General features: G+C 37.4%; 1 protein-coding gene across 1 annotated transcript in view; it reads left to right on the forward strand.

Annotated features, from left to right (window-relative positions):
• THSD7B (thrombospondin type 1 domain containing 7B) overlaps positions 1–16670 on the forward strand; it is an 889260-nt gene extending 872590 nt beyond the window's left edge. The window contains exons 25-27 of the mRNA XM_040228521.1: positions 1459–1651; positions 4990–5077; positions 15479–16670. Of these exons, the coding sequence (XP_040084455.1) occupies positions 1459–1651; positions 4990–5077; positions 15479–15560 (363 nt within the window). The 3' untranslated portion in view covers positions 15561–16670. The remainder of the gene's footprint in view (positions 1–1458; positions 1652–4989; positions 5078–15478) is intronic.
• Positions 16671–19055: the final 2385 nt, after the last annotated feature.

The following is a 19055-nucleotide window of genomic DNA, read 5'->3' on the forward strand; positions in this document are numbered from 1 at the left end:
CCTTTGTTGGCAAAGTCATGTCTCTGCTTTTTAATATGCTGTCTAGGTTGGTCATAACTTTTCTTCCAAGGGGTAAGCATCTTTTAATATCATGTCCACAGTCACCATCTGCAGTGATTTTGAAGCCCCCAAAAATAAAGTCCATCAGTTTCCTCTGTTTCCCCATCTATTTGCCATGAAGTGATGGGACCAGATGCCATGATCTTCATTTTTTGAATGTTGAGTTTTAAGCCAACTTTTTCACTCTCCTCTTTCACCTTCATCAAGAGGCTCTTTAGTTCTTCACTTTCTGCCGTAAAGGTGGTGTCATCTGCATATCTGAGGTTATTGATATTTCTCCTGGCAATCTTGTGCTTCATCTAGCCCAGAGTTTCTCATGATGTACTGTGCATATAAGTTAAATAAGCAGGTGACAATATACAGCCTTGACGTACTCCTTCCCCTATTTGGAGCCAGTAAGTAAATATGGCTGATGCATAAAGATTGATATGCATTACCATTTAAGGCTAAGGTATGTTGAGAAAATACCAGACATAATTTTATGTAAGGAATCCTAACAGCAAAGTCATAGAGATTCATAATCTCATGCTTATTTTCTATTCTCCTCTATTGCCTTTATGTTTCCTGGAGGAAGGAAGAGCAGTTATTTCAGTTTCACTTCCAGAGACAGATAGAAAATCTTTGTCCATTACACTGTGTCATTATTAGTTTCTTCGAAAGGCTTATTGTGCATGAAAATTACCAGGAATCCACAGACAAATATGAAAGACCCATTGTCATGTTGCCAACTAGGAGTGTGATGATGTGGTGTGACACTCAGGTTACTTCAAGGTATCTCTCTCTCTGTCTTTCCTCCCTCTTGTGGACAATGTGCCTTTGGTGAAGTTTTTTTTCCCCCTTCACAGCCTTGGACTGTCTTCTCTGAGTACAGAACTAAGCCCATGAGTGGAGAGCCAGTTCAGTCTAGTTCATGATCAATGATAGAAGATGACAGAGGCAGAAACAGACCTCAAAGAGCTCAAAACTCAGAGAAGATATGCACATAATTTCTGTTGCTTTGCTTCTCAATGTTAAGGACAGATCGGCGTGAGCAGGCAGGAATCTGAAATAGCTGGGGGAAGAACCAAAGTAAATTTTTAATTAAATCTTTACACACCTCTATAAGAGAGAAAAGGATGTAGTTCATATACTCTATTGACAAAAACTATGATTTCAATTTTGAAGGTGTAAGAATGATCAACCACTAGAAAGAACTGATGATTTATTGAAGTGTTGACTTTGGAAATCAGAAAGATGAACTATTTATTGAATTTTCATCTTTTTGACAAGTCTTGTGCTGAAAAACCCTAAATTGCCATGACATATCATGCAACTATCGAGGAGTTCCAACAATTAAGGTGTTATTTTTTCATCTGTACAACTCACTGTGTAACCATAAATGTATTTTTCATGCTGTAGGGCGGAGTCTGTGGTTGTGAGAAAGGCTATACAGAGATCATGAGATCAAATGGTCTCCTGGATTACTGCATGAAGGTACCGGGCTCAGAGGATAAAAAAGCTGATGTGAAAAACCTTGCTGGGAAAAACAGACCTGTGAATTCAAAAATACATGATATTTTTAAAGGTTGGTCTCTCCAACCCCTTGATCCAGGTACATATCAGTTATGAGTAAGAAATGTAAATTTTCTCTTGGGGGATTAGGGTTCATATTGTGACCACTGCTCATGATAGAAAGCATGGAGGGAAGAAGGGATAGAAAAGGTAATATGGTCTTGTTCAAGATTTCTCACATTTGAGTGCCATGTAGTGTAAAACGTTCTCATGGGTGGTTGAGAATAAGTCTGTCAACCCCAAACCCAGTCTGAGTTAAGGAACCAAAATATTAACCTTTGAAAATGTTTGAATTGTAAATTATCTTTGCCAAAGACCTTATAATAAAAACTGTGAAGTTTTATATATAATTAAAAAACAAGAAAAGGAATAGATTCTCGGGAACATGGAGTTATGTAGGGAAATTCCAGGTATTCCATCTGGTTTGAGAAACACTAGTGATATAGTAAAACAGCATCAATTTCAGAGGCCAAGAGACCTTGTGGGTATCAAGGATCAGAGGTACTTCCTTTGTGATTGCATGTAATTTCTTTACCTCTCTGGAACTGTTTCCTCATCTATGAATCAATCGAGGCATCTGTCCTGCAGGGTTTTCATGAGTATTAGTGTCAGGACTACAGGACTCAAAACTTAGTGGAGATTAAGGATAAGAATGAACAGTATTAGCTAATTTCTCTGTACCCTATGATTCCATGCTGGTTGTATTGCATGACTCATCTCATTACATTCTTGCAACATAATGAGATGTTGTTATCCCCACTTTAGAGATTAGGGTTCTGAAACTGGGAATGCAAACTAATTTGACCAAGGTCACAGACCAGTAAGTGACAGGAAGGTATGAAAGGCAAGCCAATAAGATCCTTACACAGCACTGGCCTCTACTTCCCTTTTTAAGAATTGGGCAAAAATATGAAAGCAAAATTATCTGTGCCTAATGTACATACCTCTTCCAGAAAACAAAGTGCTGTGAATGACTGAGGAAGATAGTGTGGCTGATGGAAGGAACCTTGAGAGGGAAGACACACATGAAGCTCAGACAAAATATACCTTGGGAACTTTCCGCCCAGATCTTAAGCCTTGGTCATACCAAAGTGCCCTAATGACATGCTTAAATGAAGCAAAACTAGAGTACAGGCACAAAGGACCCTAGATCTAGTGGAAGAAATAAGACGTTCTGTGACTAGCTTGTAAGGATTACCACAATATCTTAATTTTTGGTTCCCAAGTACGTCTGGGCATGCTGTAGATATTAAAGATCATATTCATTCTGTGATGTTTAGCTAATTTAGAGAAACAGACTTAAAGTTGAGGGAAGCATGCTATGAAATGCAGCCAGTCTCACTCACTGCTTCCAAGAAAATGAGTTTTCAAATCCACAAATGAGGTCCTTAAACTTTGGAGATCTAACTGAAGCATCAATATCATGTATGTGACTATACATGTGTGTATGCATATATGCATAAACACAGACACATACATATATGTATACTCATATATACAGTTGTATATGTATGTATGTATATAAACATATGTAAAATATATATTTAGTCTGGGAGAAAGTTTATAACTTTCATTAGATTCTCATAATGAGGTTGAAAATTTGAGCAACCTCTCAGGAAGACAATTAGGCAAAACCTATCGTATATTTTGACCTAAAATTTTCCTCCTAGGAATTAATCATACAAATATACACACATATACTAAGAGAAGTATGTAAATGATATTCATTATATGATTGCTTACTATATAGCAAATGAATGGAAATAACATAAATATCTACAAACAGAATAACAAAAAACCAAAAATATGATACAACTGTGTAATGTCTCTTAGGGGTATTAAAAGGATGAGATGGACCTGCCTTTATGAACTAGCATGGAAATGTTTCTATCATGTATTGTTAGGTGGAATAGTAGTACCAAAGTGAATGATAAGGACCATTTGTGTCTTTTTTAAAAAGTGCATGTATGTTGTATATATACTCAGTTGATTGCATTTGTGGAGAAAACTATGAGATGGTTCATAAATTGGTAACAGTGGTAGCACCTGGGTAGGGAGCTCAGAGATTGGCAGGAAAACTAATTTTCCACTACAGATCTTTTTTTTAAATTATTTTTTATTGTAGTATAAATGCTTTACAGTGTTATGTTAGTTTTTGCTGTACAATGAAATGAATCAATCACGTGCACGCATATATCCCCTCTTTCTTGGACTTCCTCATCGCATCTATCCAGGTCATTACAGAGAACTGAGCTAAGCCCTCTGTTCTATATAACATTAGCTTCTTATAAACAGTTATGTTAATTCTTCTGTAAGTAACATGATTTAAAAGTCAACCAGATCACATACCTCTGCAATAGGGATTTAAAAGCACTGGATCTTACAATACTTCAGCTCTATGAGGTTTAGGGGTAATAAGATGAAAGGCACATTCTCACTCAGGGAAGACTTTTTTTAATTGCCAATGTAAAAAATTCAGAATAGGGGATCACATCATTAGTGTTTCAAAGAGATCAAAATCAAAGCTTTGTTAAAAGTTTTATGACCATAAAAAGGGTCATTACTACACTGAAAACTCATTCTAAAACCCGATTGAGGCTTGAAAGTGTCTTGTAAGCAAAAACTGTAATAGTCACAATATAATTGAAAGTAATAGTGATTTTCTTTCAAACAAATGTTTACAATAGATTTTTTTTATCCCATGAAGGTCTTTAGAATAAGATTCTGATGTGTTTTTTTGGACCTACAGTTAATTACATTCAATGCAGTATAATGAACCTTTGTGTGTACATCTTTCAGAAAGGAACATCATTCCTTTTGGGTTGCTAAGGCATTGCTATTATCAGTTCAATTCTAAGTTTAGTTAACTGCGTGCTCATTTAAAACATAGCAAAAACCATGTGTTTTCCAGAAACAACTCAAATTTATACATACACACACCATACATACAGTCAAGGTGTGTGTCATATAGTTAAAATCATAAAAATAGATCAGACTATTTGGTTCTTTTTTTTTTAACCTCTTGCAGATATTAAATCCAAAATAATATATACTTCTACATGTGGATATGTTTTGTAATACTTTTGTATTATAAGTATATATAAATGAAAATAAATTCAAAATATCCTACCAGTTGTTAGATTTTATGAAGTACTGATTAGTGGCACTGGTCTTTGGTATTGTGAAAAAATTGATAACCTACATTTAATATTTTCACCTATTTTTTTGGACATTTGATAGCTGTCACATGTGAGTATTTTCACATATGCTTCTAACTTATGCAAATCTCAGAATTCAGATAAGAAATAAATAATACACTAATTAAATGAGAAATAAAAGCTTTTGTATGCTAAGCCTGTTATTTTTTGTTTTAAACAGATGGCCGAGTGAAAATTTGGGTTTATGGTGTTTCAGGTGGTGGTTTTCTTATCATGATTTTCCTAGTATTTACTTCCTACCTTGTTTGGTAAGTACTAACTAGTAAAAAGTTTATATTTTCATTGGTGGCATATTATACTAAAAGAAAATTTATGTTGAAATCTGGTCATTATAACAGGACCCTTAAACTCACAAATAATCACCAACATTAGAATTGCTAAATAGTTGAAGTGGGAGAGTATTATCTTTATTGTCCTCATTTGATAACATTTTTGTATTTGGCTTTCATATAATATCACAGGTATACAAGGCAAATCATTAATCAGGGCTTTCCCATTTTATAATTTTGATTTAGATCAGTACCATTTTAACACAGTGGGATTTCCTGAGTAACAAGACTTAACCACAACCACCTTTTTTTTTTTAATTAAGTCTATGGGGTCGCACAGAGTCGGACATGACTGAAGCGACTTAGCAGCAGCAGTTGATTTACAATGTTGTGTTAATTTCTGCTGTTAGACAAAGTGATTCAGTTTACACACACACACACACACATACATATATACACACACACACACACATATACACACACACACACATACATATACACACCCTGGAGAAGGAAATGACAACCCATTCCAGTATTCTTGCCTGGAGAATCCCATGGACGGAGAAGCCTGGCAAGCTAGAGTACATAGGGTTGCAAAGAGTTGGACACGACTGAAGCAGCTCAGCACGCACATATGTATACACACACATTCTTTTTCATTTTCCATTATGGGGACAGGATATAGAAAATAGTTCTCTGTGCTGTATACAGTAGGACCTTGTTGTTTATCTATTCTAGATATAAAAGTTTACAACTACTACCGCCTTCCCACTTGGCAACCACACACCTATTCTATATCTCCGTGAGTCTGTTTCTGTTTCATAGAGAGTTTCACTCATATATTTTAGATTTCACATATAGTGATATCATAGGATATTTTTTTCTTTCTCTGACTTCACTTACTGTGTTAATGTCTAGGTCCATTCATTTGTCAATGGACATACAAATTTTTTCCATGTCTTGGCAATTGTGAATAGTGGTGCTATGAATATAGGGGTGCATGTATTTTTTTAAGGTTTTGTATGGATGTATGGCCAGGACTGGGGCTGTTGGATCATTTGATATTTCTATTTTTAGTTTTCTGAGGAACTTCCATACTGTTTCACACAGTGGCTTCACCAACTTATTCAATAAATTCCCACTAACAATATAGGAGGGTTTCTTTTTCTCCATGCTCTCTCCACCATCTGTTATCTGTAGAGTATTTAATGATGGCCATTCTGACTGGTGTGAGGTGGTATCTCATTGTGGTTTTGCTTTGTACTTTTCTAATAAATAGTGATGTTGAACATCTTTTCATATGCCTATTGGCCATCTGTATGTCTTTGGAGAAGTGGCTACTTAAGTCTTCTGCCCATTTTTTTAAATTGGGTTGTTTTCTTGTTGTTGAGTTATGTGTGTTGTTTGTACATTCTGGAAATCAAGCCCTTGTCAGTCACATGATTTGCAAATATATTCTCTCATTTGTAGGTTGTCTTTTCATTTTATTTATGGCTTCCTTTACTGTGCAAAAACTCATAAGTTTGATTAGGCCCAATTTGTTTATCTTTGTTTTTATTTCTATTGCCTTGGGAGACTGACCTTATTTTTATTTCTATTGCCTTGGGAGACTGACCTAAGAAAATATCGGTACACATTATGTCAGAGAATGTTTTGCCTATGCTCTGTTCTAGGAGTTTTATGATGTAATGTCTTGTGTTTAAGTCTTTAAACAATCTTGAGTTTATTTTTGTGTATGGTGACAGGATGTGTTCTAACTTCATTGATTTACATGCATATGTCCAGCTATCCCAGCACCCCTTGCTGAACAGACTTTTTTTTTTTTCATTGTACATTCTTGCCTTCTTTGTCAAAGATGAATTGACCATAGGTTTGTGGGTTTATTTCACCTTCTTGGTCAGGTTTATTCCTCAGTATTTTATTTTAGGGGAGGTGAGATTTTACAAGGTACTTTTTAAAAAATTTCCTTTCTGGTATCTCTAGCTCCAGAGATTCTGATTTAAGCATCCAGACAACTTGACCACATGCAGGAGTAATTAAAAGAGCCCCAGGTAACTCTAATAGCAGGCAAGGCTGAGAAAATTCTAGTTCTTAAATTTTCTTCTCAAACTGACCTATTTTTACCAAGTATGTTAAGTTGACCAGTTGGTTCAAAAAACCCATGAGTACGTTTTGGATAGTAGAGCCAGGTATTTATCTACAGTGACCCACCATAAAAGAAAATGTGATTGTCCATTCCAGGAACCCTGTTTTATAAGTGACTAGTTCCTAAAGTATATTATTCTCACAAAATGATGATTAGTTTATTCTATAGAATATATTTTATTTGATGAGCTTATCTTGAAACCAGACAGAAGTAAATACCTTTGAATATTTTTAAGTGTGTTGAGAATATTGTATAAGCTTCCTGAAATTTTTCAAAGGTTTTTTTTTTAATTTTCATAAGATCAAAGTGTTACTTTGCTTTTTTCTCTAAATTGAGATATTTATATTCATCATCTATTTCAAACTGTTTCCTTGAGAATTTTTGCCCAAGTTTTTAATCTCAATTCAAATCCAGTCTTTGTATTTTAGCTCGTACTTCCAAGGTTACACGGGTTTTTAAGTTCTTGCTCTTGGACAGTGAAAGTTAGTGAAGAAAATCAAGTGACTAATTCTTTCTGCCACCTATAGTGATTGAGATTGAATTTCTAGAAGTTGGATTGCTATCCAGCTAATACTTCCTCAGTGTTGCAATAAAAAAGTAACACCTTCAGTTAGTCATTTACCTTAAAATCAAATGATTTGACCAATTATGTTTGAATTGGTTAATTTTGTATTGTCTAGATCCTGTCTTAATGAACAAATGTGAAGTGGAAAACTTTATATGAGCTTGAGAGTGATAGGAAGCATTCACCACTAGAAAAGATGAGAAAAAGGTCTCAAACTGAAACAAAGAACATAAAGGCTTGATAGATGAGAAATTGCTCTGAAAACAATGGCCCAGTACAATGTAAGATAATCAGCTAGTCTATTAGTCTGTGAAAGCTGAGATGTATTCTACTTCATAGTCATATCTCCAATTCCAGATTCTATGGTTCCTTCTTCCTTGAATATCTAAAAGATTAAAAATTAAAATTTAATTAAAAGTCATAAATTCTACCCTTTTACATTTCTCTCTTTCTTTCAACTTAAAAGTATGTTACCCTTAATCCATTCCTTCAACAATAGATACTTACTGTAGCCCTTTCTAGGCTCTGGGGATTGATTATAGGTACCTCACTGAATTGTGATGACAAACATAATTTTCTAGAGAATTTTTAATGTAAAAGGTCAAGGGAATCATCCCCTACTGTTTAGTGACCAAATTATATAGATACTTATGTATATAGTATATCTATTTTTTTCATTCTCAGTATCCACCCTTAATAATCCCCCATTGGAAGCAGCAGTTAGCTCCATATTTGGAAGCCCTACAAATCCTCCTGTCAACTGTCTATAGCCAGATTAGTCTTCTTAAAACTTAGTTAAGTGATCAGCCCCTTTCCTCCTCAAATGCCAGCAGTGGCTTCCCATTGACAGCAACATGAAAGTCATGTTCTGGCTGCCTTGCAAGTCAATTAAAGCCTTCCACTATTGGAGCCCAAACAACTCTTTCAACTTCATTTTCTACTATTTCTCTATGCCCCAGTGTGTTGCATAAGCTTAGATGTATTTAAATTGTTGCTTTATCATTAACAATTTAAAATCTTATTCTACATCAAAGTCAACATTTCAAGTTTACTATACGCATGTCCATCCAAGTTGGTTGAGATGCAACACTTCTTTCAATCTGTTTGTGTTGTTATCTCAGAGGTTTTATCTCAAGATGCAAGTATCTATTAGCATATATTAGGGAAATTTGTCATTTGTACTGCTTATGTATATTTATGATCTCCATTAAAAATACTTTTTATATTGTAATCTTTCATAATATTTATAGGAGTTGAATATAAGGCTACAACCTTTTTCTGAAAGATAGTGTTTTGGGAGACGTTACCTTACATTATGGTACATAGTGGTGTATCTTATTTCACAAGAAAGCTTCTGCTTGCATGGTTTACTCCTTACAGTTCATTCTTCTAGAATTAATTTTCATAAGTTACTGGCATTCTAACAGTTCTTCTCAATAAAAATTTAAATGCCAACTTTTCCTTATGAAACAGCCTGGAATAACTTGTATAAACCGCCAGCCCTGTGGCATTTACTCCATGCTGGCATTGTAGTTACTTGTATAAACGTCTTCCACCATCTACCAAACCATAAGGACTTGGGGGTGGGGGAGAAGAGGTATAATGACTTATTTTTTAGAGTATAAGTTTCACAAACATTTATTAAATAAGTGAATGAATCAATGAGTGGATAAGCTAAAAGAATCTATTGCCCATGATCTTTAAAGGTCAAGAAAAAAATCTAATATTCGCATATGTCAAAGTTCTTTACGTAGGTTGCCTTATTCGGTCTTTCCAATAATCCAATAAAGTGTTGTTAATATCATCTTTATTTTAAAGAGAGAGTAAGTCATACTCAGAAAAGTTCAATAACTTATGTAAGGGTATCAGCCTGGTAAAATCAGCTTCAGATTTGTCTTAACTCCCAAATGTCTTAACCCCTTTCCACTGGACTTCCAGTCTCTGTAATTTCTTTTCCTTGAGTAATCCTGAAAACTCTTTAGACTCAATTTAATGTCTACACCTTTTCCATTTTTTAGCAAATCTTCATTTCCCAAGTAAAGTAAGTTATAGACCTGGGAACAGACTTAGTGATATCAAAACACTTACTGTTACATATGAGCTGCCTAAAGAATCCAAATAGGTTTTTGCAGCATCCATTTCTATTAAATAGCTTGCAGAAGAGTTAGAAGATGACAGTTTTGGAGATTTTATATTTTCTCCTCCAAAATAAAAAACTTAGGACAAGAGAGCTGCTATAACATGCCAGGTGTTAGGTGTATACTTTAGATGAAAGCAATTTATAATAACATTTGGAAATGTTTTTAGAAAATAGAGAAAAATAGTCTTCTCAAGGACTGCTTTGTTTAGATATGATCCTTTGTATGTCTGCCATAAACATTTGGGTTTCTTGAAATATTACTGATGCCCTAGCTCCCCTGGCAATAAAGATCCATGAGGTCATTTAGTGGGGACAACCATTGGGTGAGCTTTTAGTTAATCTAGACATAGTGCCTGGAAGTTACTTGGAGAACCACATCTATTCTCCCTTGCTCAGCACAATGCAGGGAATGGGCTCTCAAGTTTGAAGGTGATGCTGCCACCTCTGAGGCTCAGCCCTCATGAATGGCTGACTGTTAGTGTCTTCTGGTCTGGGCCCTGTGGCTTGAAATCAAGGGAGGTGAGAAGTGCCAGTACTTACCTGTCTTTTCATAATGAATTCACTTTTCTGGTCTAATGGGTTTATCCTTTGCGAAAATGCAAATGATCATGGAAAAGGTGACTTTAAAACGTGTCAGTCAATGATCTCTTACAGCCAGAGCTGCATAATGGTTTTCTCCCTTGTGCAAACTCTAAAAGTGGTAGTGGCTGTCAAGAGCGCTGCATTAGGAAGAATTATGAGGCTATTCCTGGGCTCAACAGGAAAGAAGTGTGTGATGGATGGGAGATGGCCACTGCGGGCACAGGATGCCTGGGAGTGGTGGCGGTCCATGGGCCAGGCATTTATGGGTCCTAATTTAATGTGTGTGAGGTGGTCATACCTTACCTGATAGCAGAGTTGAAGAGAGAAAAATAATTTTAAAACAATTTCTAAGTGAATTTCCTAATAAAGATCAGGAAAGAAGAAAGGAAAGGGAGCAGGGTCTTCTGAAGAAAAGTTTCCTATTTGCTGACTTTGCAGAAGGCAGGCGCCTACTCAGATCTTTCTCTTAGGGTTCTTTTTAACCAGCCAGGAAGGAAGCTCTAAAGCCACAGCTTCTCAGCAGCATTACCACATTATTCAGTGGTTGCTAACTTTTAAACTCTCAAAGTTCTCAGATCTCACACATTCATGAGTGTGAAAGTCACTCAGTCATGTCTGACTCTTTGCGACCCCATGGCCTATATAGTCCATGGAATTCTCCAGGCCATAATACTGGAGTGGGTAGCCTTCCCCTTCTCCAGGGGATCTTCCCAATCCAGGGATCAAACCCAGGTCTCCCACATTGCAGGCAGATTCTTTACCAGCTGAGCCACAAGGGAAGCCCTTCACACATTCATAGCTGTGATTTTAATACATCAATTGAGAGCTTACATGGTATGAAGAGAGACATCATGAAATAAAGCCTTTATCACAACCATCCCAACACACACCACAAAAATCCCAAGCCTACACACTAGGAGCTCACTCTTTTTTTTTTTTTCCTAGAGGTGAGCACAGTGTTCACAATTCCATACCTGTAAACTGGTGTAAAAATTCAAGTAATATTTGAGCTGAATTTTCTAGGCACAGCTCCTAGAGGCTGACCAAGTTTAGATGTCTCCTAGGCAATATTGTTGTCTCTTTGGTAGGGGTGTACGGGGATTTTATTTTTGTTGAAGCATACTTTACAGTGTTGTGTTAGTTTCAAGTATACAGAAAAGTGATTCCGTTTTATGTGTGTGTGTGTGCGCGCGCACAAGCTCAGTTGTTATGTCTGACTCTTTGTGACCCCATGGACTATAGCTGCCAGGCTCCCTGTCCATGGAATTTTCCAGGCAAGAATACTAGAGTGGGTTGCCATTTGTGTGGTGTGTGTGTGTGTTCCTTTTTAAATTCTTTTCCATTACAGGTTATTACAAAATACTGAGTAGAGTTCCTGTGCTATAATGTAGGTCCTTGTTGTTTACCTATTTCATATATAATAATAGTATATATGAATAGTAGTGTGTATATATTAATCCCAATCTCCTAATTTATCTCTAACCACCCCCTCCTTTGGTAACCAATACTGTTGTCTTTTCATAAAGAGCCACCCCTCTCTAACCTTCTTTGCCACACCCCAGGACTTCGTTTTCCCATTTTTCTACTACGTAGCTTGTGTGTGGTAAGTCGCTTCAGTTATGTCGAACTCTTTTTGACCCTGTGTGTTGTAGCTCACCAGGCTCCTCTGTCCATGGGTATTCCCAGGCGTGTTCTTTACTAGTGCTGCTGGGAAGCCCTTAACAAATGCCAGTTAGAACAAAATAATGCCATTTGCAGCAACATGGACAGACCCAGAGATTGTCATACTGAGTGAGGTAAGTCAAAGACAAATACCATGACAAATATTATGATCCCTTATATGTGGAATCTAAAAAAAAAAAGATACAAATGAACTTACCAATAGAAATAAACTCACAGACACAGAAAACAACCTTATGGTTACCAGGTGGGACAGGCTATATTGGGAGACTGGGAGTCACATGCTTGTTATTTAGTCCCTGAGTCATGTATGATTCTTTTGCAACCTCATGGACCATAGCCTGTCAGGCTCCTGTCTATGGGATTTCCCAGGCAAGAATACTGGAGTGGGTTGTCAATTCCTTCTCCAGGGGTTCTTTCTGACCCAGGGATCAAACCCAAATCTCCTGCACTGGCAGACAGATTCTTTACCCCTGAGTCTAGGTAACTAATAAGGATCACTGTATAGCACAGGGAACTCTATTCAATACTCTGTAATGACCTATATGGGAAAAGAATCTGACAAGTGTGGACATATGTATGTGTATAACTGATTTACTTTGCTGAACAGCAAAAACTAACAACATTGTAAATCAGCTATACTCTAATGAAATAATTTTTTTTAGAGAAGCCAATTCCTCAAAAAAAAAAAAAAAAAGAGTGGATTGCCAAATGTAAACTCTTGTATAGAGAATGGACAAACAACAAGGTCTGACTGTATAACACAGGGAATTATATTATTTTGTAATAAACTATAATGGAAAAGAACATGTATACATATAACTAAATCACTGTACAGCAGAAATTAACAACATTGTAAATCAATTATATTTCATTAAAATAAATTTTTTTAAAAGTGAATTGCCAGAAACTCTGGAAACACCTTTATTTCTTGCCCCTCTCTTTTCTTCCCCTAAAACAGCAGGAGGTGGAGGAGGTAGAAGATCCCTCTGGTCATTCCAAATGAAATTCCTCTTATTCTTTTGGACATTAGAACACCTTCTACTACCATCCCTAGGGCGGATAACAGACAAACTGTCACTTCCAATTTGTTGTAAATTCTCATTTGTGTGAGTTTTTAGTCCCTTTAAATGCAGATTAGTGTGCTCTGGACCCAAGCTGGAGCCTGGCAGTGTGACTAGAGCCACTGGATTCTACCTATATATTAATATAGACAAATTTGGATGTTATTCAGATAATTATGCAGTCCCTGCTCTTTGAGAAGGGGAACAGGCCTAGGGTGAGTATACCTCTGCAGTGAATTTTGAAGCTTATTTCTGCCTCTCCGCTGGTGAGGATGTTTTTGGCTGCAGCCCATGCCCAGCACTCAGTCATACACAGAGTGTGGACACGGTAGGATCTCTGGTTCCTGTCAGTAGGCTTTTTAGAAATCATTTCTAATTCACCTCTTCAACATCTATAAATTGCTTCAAACAAAGTTTCTCTCAGTATTTTAAACTAGGATATTCCCCCTATAAAATAAATGTTATCAAACACGTGTCTCTTTTGTGGTAAAATTCACGCATCATACAATTCTCAACTTTTTAGCCATAAAGTAAAAGAAGCCAGACACAAAAAGCCACACATACAGTATAATTCCATAGGAAATATCCAGAATAGGCAAATTTACAGAGGCAGAAAGTTGACAGGTGGTTGCCAGGGGTAGAGAATGCCTTATCACCTTCCAAAGGCCATCTTCCACCTCCAAATACCATCACATTAAGGGTTAAGATTTCAACATATGATTGAGGGAAGGGTAATGCAAATATTGAGTCCATAACAGTCCCTAATTACCCCCTTTACAATACATTGCATTTTGTAAAATATATAGCCTTATATAATGCATTCCACTAGTCTCCTCCTTTGGACAAATGCTGGTTTCTCAGAGCTGCCATAAAGAATGGTGTCTGGAAAGAAAGTGTCCCAAAGGCTACCTGTTCCAAAGTGTAGACTGCTTAGTGGGAAGAGTTTCCCTTTGGGGTGATGATTATGCAACGTTGCAACATAATGTTCAAAATGCCACTCAGTTGTACAGATTAAAATGTTTGTTTTTAATTTACATTCACACAAAGTATTAAAAATTAATTATATGTACAGACAAAAGAGTTGTTGCTACCAAGTGCCTAATTAATAATGTGGCTACAAGGAGAATGCACTGAGGGTTAAAAGTGTTTTTCCTGTATATACTAGAGGCATTTGGATTCTAGGCTCTGCCATTCACTTAGTGACTTGAGGAAGGTAATAACCTCTCTAGTCCTTCTCTGTCAAGTAGTAATGATAATCCCAGTGCCTCCTTCCTTCACTTTTGGCCTGGGATTTATTGAGGTGTTTTATGTAAAGTACTCAGCACAGGGCTTGGCACTTAGTATGTGCATCCAATTAATAACATGCTGCAATAAAATAAATAGTATAGAAACCTGGAGACAAAGCCAGAGGTGGCTCCCTCTTGGTAAGGACAACCCAAAGAGCTGGGCTCTGAAGGCATGGCAAAGCCTAGACACTGAGGACAGAAGGGAGACAGAACGATGACTGGGGAAGGCAGTGTGTAGCAGAATTAACCTGTAAATACTCATTAGTTGACATTCACCCACACTGAGAATCAAAAGGCATAAGGAAGCATGGTTTGCCCCAGATCTGGGACATCACTGAGAGTTTGGGGAATGTAACTCAGTATCAGCTTCTCTCTGTGTGAGAAGCAAGAACAGCCCTCTCTAACCTGGCAAAGATGTGAAACTCAGGGAGCACAGAGACGAGAAGAGAATGGTTTTGCCTGGTACAACATCAGTGAAATTCTCCTAACAGACTCTGGTGACTTGGCAGCCAGGTTTCAAGCCCGAGCAGAAGTGTGTTTACTTAAAAGCAACAGCAGAGTAAAGCAAGAGAATCTGGCTGTTCTAGCTACTTATGATGTTAAAACATCTGCACTGTGGAGGTCTTAGTAGCTTAGGAATTAGTGAGCAGCAGATGCTCACATTACAGCATATAAACAAAGGAAAGTGGCCCTTTACCAAGTTCATTGTTTCTACTACTATTAAGATTTTGGGGGGAAAAAGGCTTCTCCTGGTTTAAGGGTTAAAGTATACCAGTATTCCAAAAAGGAACCTGCCAGTCCAGAGAAATCAGTCTTTTGTCTAACCACTTGGATTTCTGTACCTCACAGTTTTCTTTGGCAGATGAAACAGAGCTCTGTGAACTTTCTTCATCTCAGGAATTCTTTTCCCTTTACAGCAAGAAGCCAAAACCACATCAAAGCACACCTCCCCAACAGAAGCCTCTGACCTTAGCCTACGATGGAGACTTAGACATGTAACCTGAAAAAAGAAATCCAAATGTAGACATCAACTGCCTTAACCGCTTTCTATTTTGTAGCTCTCAGACTTCTCAGTTTTTTGAGGAATCTCATGGTGTGATATACTGGGCAGAATACAAATACTGCAAAAGTAATATTGCCTCAACTTCATTTGGACATGGAGTCAAGAGTTATTAGGTCTGCCATTTTGCTTTCCAGTTGTTTGTGGGTGTGAGTGTTTAATGTTTTTGATTTTCCCAAGGGACCTGAAAACCCTTCTCTTCCTGTTTGGAAATGGGAGGAAGAAAACATGATGGAATTCCCACAGACTTAAGTAAATTTTATCCTCAGCAGCATGACGACAATCCGGAGAGGCCAAGGCTTTTACTGTAAATGATCAGTCTGACATTGCATTCTTATGCACTATATTAGTGCAAATCCTTATTCTTCCCATACTTCAACACTGAGTTTTCTAGAATTTACATTGGTTCAAAGACTGTCAAATTGGCTTGCCTGTTTTCATGAACACAGAGAGAATGGGTTACCATTTCAGAAATTCTGAGTTTTTACCTTTACAAATTGTATTTTGTTTTGTAGCCAGGAGGATGATGGTACTTCATGGGTTGTATCTATTGAAAACAAATGAAATGTGTGTAGTTGCTGGACTAGATGAAAGCTAGGTGGTTTTGAATGAAATGTGTATTGAATGTTAGGGTGTACAAATGAAATCAGAGGTTATATTGGAAAAAAGAGGTAAATTATTTAATTACTAAAACTGTATTTTAACAAAAACTTTACCATGTAGATATAGCATTAGCCACACACAGTTGTAATTCAGTTTAATGATGACAAACTCTGCTTTTGTAATTTCAATTTTCTTATCTGAATATTTATAAATTCTTTTTTTGAATTTAATTATCTGACCTCATTTAATATACATCTAACACCGATCCTGTTTGTAGCAAGTCTTGCTTTTATAAGGTTTCAATAATATCTAAAACAACACATGAAAAAGCTGAAACCATTTTATGAAGATGAATGTTTGTAATCGTAGATGTTGAAAAGTAAGAAGGTGCCATCTTGTGGTATGGACTTGTATTTATAACAAATAAAGTGTTCAAGAGACCAAAATGTTGACTGTTGCAGACTTATTCCCTACTGAAGAGCCCATGGAGTGGGTTGCCATTCCTTCTCTAGGGATGATTTGACAAAGACAGCTTTAATAACAGCTTCCCCATGTCACTATTTTAGAGGGTGGCAGCTGAACTCACTGACAGAGAAAAGGATTCTTTCCCCGCATGCTCAACACTGTTGGTTACACTGTGAGATGGAGACAAGCAGGATTACACAGAGTAGCTCTGAAGGCATATTTACAGCTTAGCTAACATTAGAACAAACCACTGTGTAATATTGCAAACACTGATATGTAAATGAACTGGGTGGCCTGAGAAAATGGAAATGTTAGAAATATGATACAGTGAGCAAGTTAGAGAATGGTTTTACTTATATCGGGACTTTTGCTTTTGCTAATCATTTTAACACTAATTGATTTTCTTCAATGGCACCATGGTTTTAAATGAAAAAAGTCAATGAAAAGAGAATAGTTGATGTGAATATTGTGGTTGAGAGAACAACTCGTAGAGTTGTCCTTTCATTATTTCACTTAGGCTAAAAAGCTTCAGAAGACTTCCTGGCAGCCAAGAGATCCTGCATCAGAGATCAAATCCCAGCTATGCCCTTTACCGCCTGTGTGATCCTGTGCAAGGATGCTGAATTCTCTCCATCTCAGTTGTGTCACCCACAAAATGAGATAATGAAATTATTTTTCTCCTAAGGTAGACACTAACACTAAATGTTAAAGGGATTCTGGTTCAAGATGGCCACATAGGAGAATTCTGAGCTTACTTGCTCCCACAAACATGCCAGATCTATAGCTCCCTATGCAACAATCTTCCACAAGAAATCAAAAAACCAGCTGAGTGATTCCTACACATCAGGCACACAAGAAAAAAAATGCACATCAGAACAGGTAGGAGAGACTGAGACACAACCTCTCCGTAAGTTCCACCTCTGGTGCAGTCTTCCTCAACAGGGAAAACATCCCTCAGGTTCTGAGAAGTAAGGCTCGAACCTCACCTTTGGCACCCAAACTTTTAAGATCTGTACCTAAGAGGTCTTCAAAACATCTAACTTTGAAAATTAACACGGCTTGTGACTACAAGACCCAAAAAACCATAGGAAATGAAGAAACAGTATTTAAAGAGCTTGCACAAACTTACTGTGGCCACCTTCAAGGCAGCACTCAACTGAAGAGACCAGAATTTCTGTGAAAGAGGCCCATCTGCAGATCTTAAAACTTTGGCCTGAAGGAAACGCCTCTAATTTAATCCACATCTAGAGGCTAAATGAAACCCTCTCCAAAGGCCATGGAGACTGGTAGGCACTATTTTTGAACTCTCCCCTCTGTCCAACCCCAAGTCTCCAGTATCACCTGGAAAGGAGCTTGTTCATACATCTGGAACTCTGGCTTTTACAGCGGGCATCCAGGCATGCTGCTCATCTTGACTCTGGTAAGCCAGTGGGGCTTACATTAGCAGGTCCCACAGAACTATAACAGAAAGATTTCTTAATCAGCTTCCCCCCAACCAGAACACAGCACAGAAGAAGCAGACAGAAATGCCAAGCCATTCCATGAAAGAGAACTATTCCCTTATCTTTGTAGCTGTCATCTGAGATGCAGGCATGCATTTAGGAGCCAATTGCAACCCTTTCTGGAGACCAGGGAGACTAGGTCCAGTTCAGTTCAGTCACTCAGTCGTGTCTGACTCTTTGCAACCCCATGGAGTGCAGCACGCCAGGCCTCCCTGTCCATCACCACCTGCCAGAGTTTACTCAAACTCATGTCCATTGAATCAGTGATGCCATCCAACCAGTTCATCCTTTGCCATCCCTATCTCCTCCTGCCTTCAATCTTTCCCAGCATCAGGGTCTTTTCAAATGAGTCAGCTCTTCACATCAGGTGGCCAAAGTATTGGAGTTTCAGCTTCAGCATCAATCCTTCCAATGAATATTCAGGACTGATTTCCTTTAGGATGGACTAGTTGGATCTCCTTGCTGTTCAAGGGACTCTCAAGAGTCTTCTCCAACACCATAGTTCAAAAGCATCAATTCTTCAGTGCTCAGCTTTCTTTATAGTCCAACTCTTAAATACACACATGACTACTGGAAAAACCATAGCTTTGACTAGATGGACCTGTGTTGGCAAAGTAATATCTCTGCTTTTTAATGTGCTGTCTAGGTTGGTCATAACTTTTCTTCCAAGGCTTAAGCATCTTTTAATTTCATGGCTGCAGTCACCATCTTCAGTGATTTTGGAGCCCAGAAAAAGAAAGTCAGCCACTGTTTCCGCATCTATTTCCCATGAAGTGACGGGACCAGAGGCCATGATCTTAGTTTTTTGAATGTTGAGCTTTAAGCCAACTTTTTCACTCTCCTCTTTTACTTTCATCAAGAGGC

Source organism: Oryx dammah, unplaced genomic scaffold (assembly GCF_014754425.2).
Source record: "Oryx dammah isolate SB20612 unplaced genomic scaffold, SCBI_Odam_1.1 HiC_scaffold_27, whole genome shotgun sequence".
Taxonomy (NCBI): Eukaryota; Metazoa; Chordata; class Mammalia; order Artiodactyla; family Bovidae; genus Oryx; species Oryx dammah.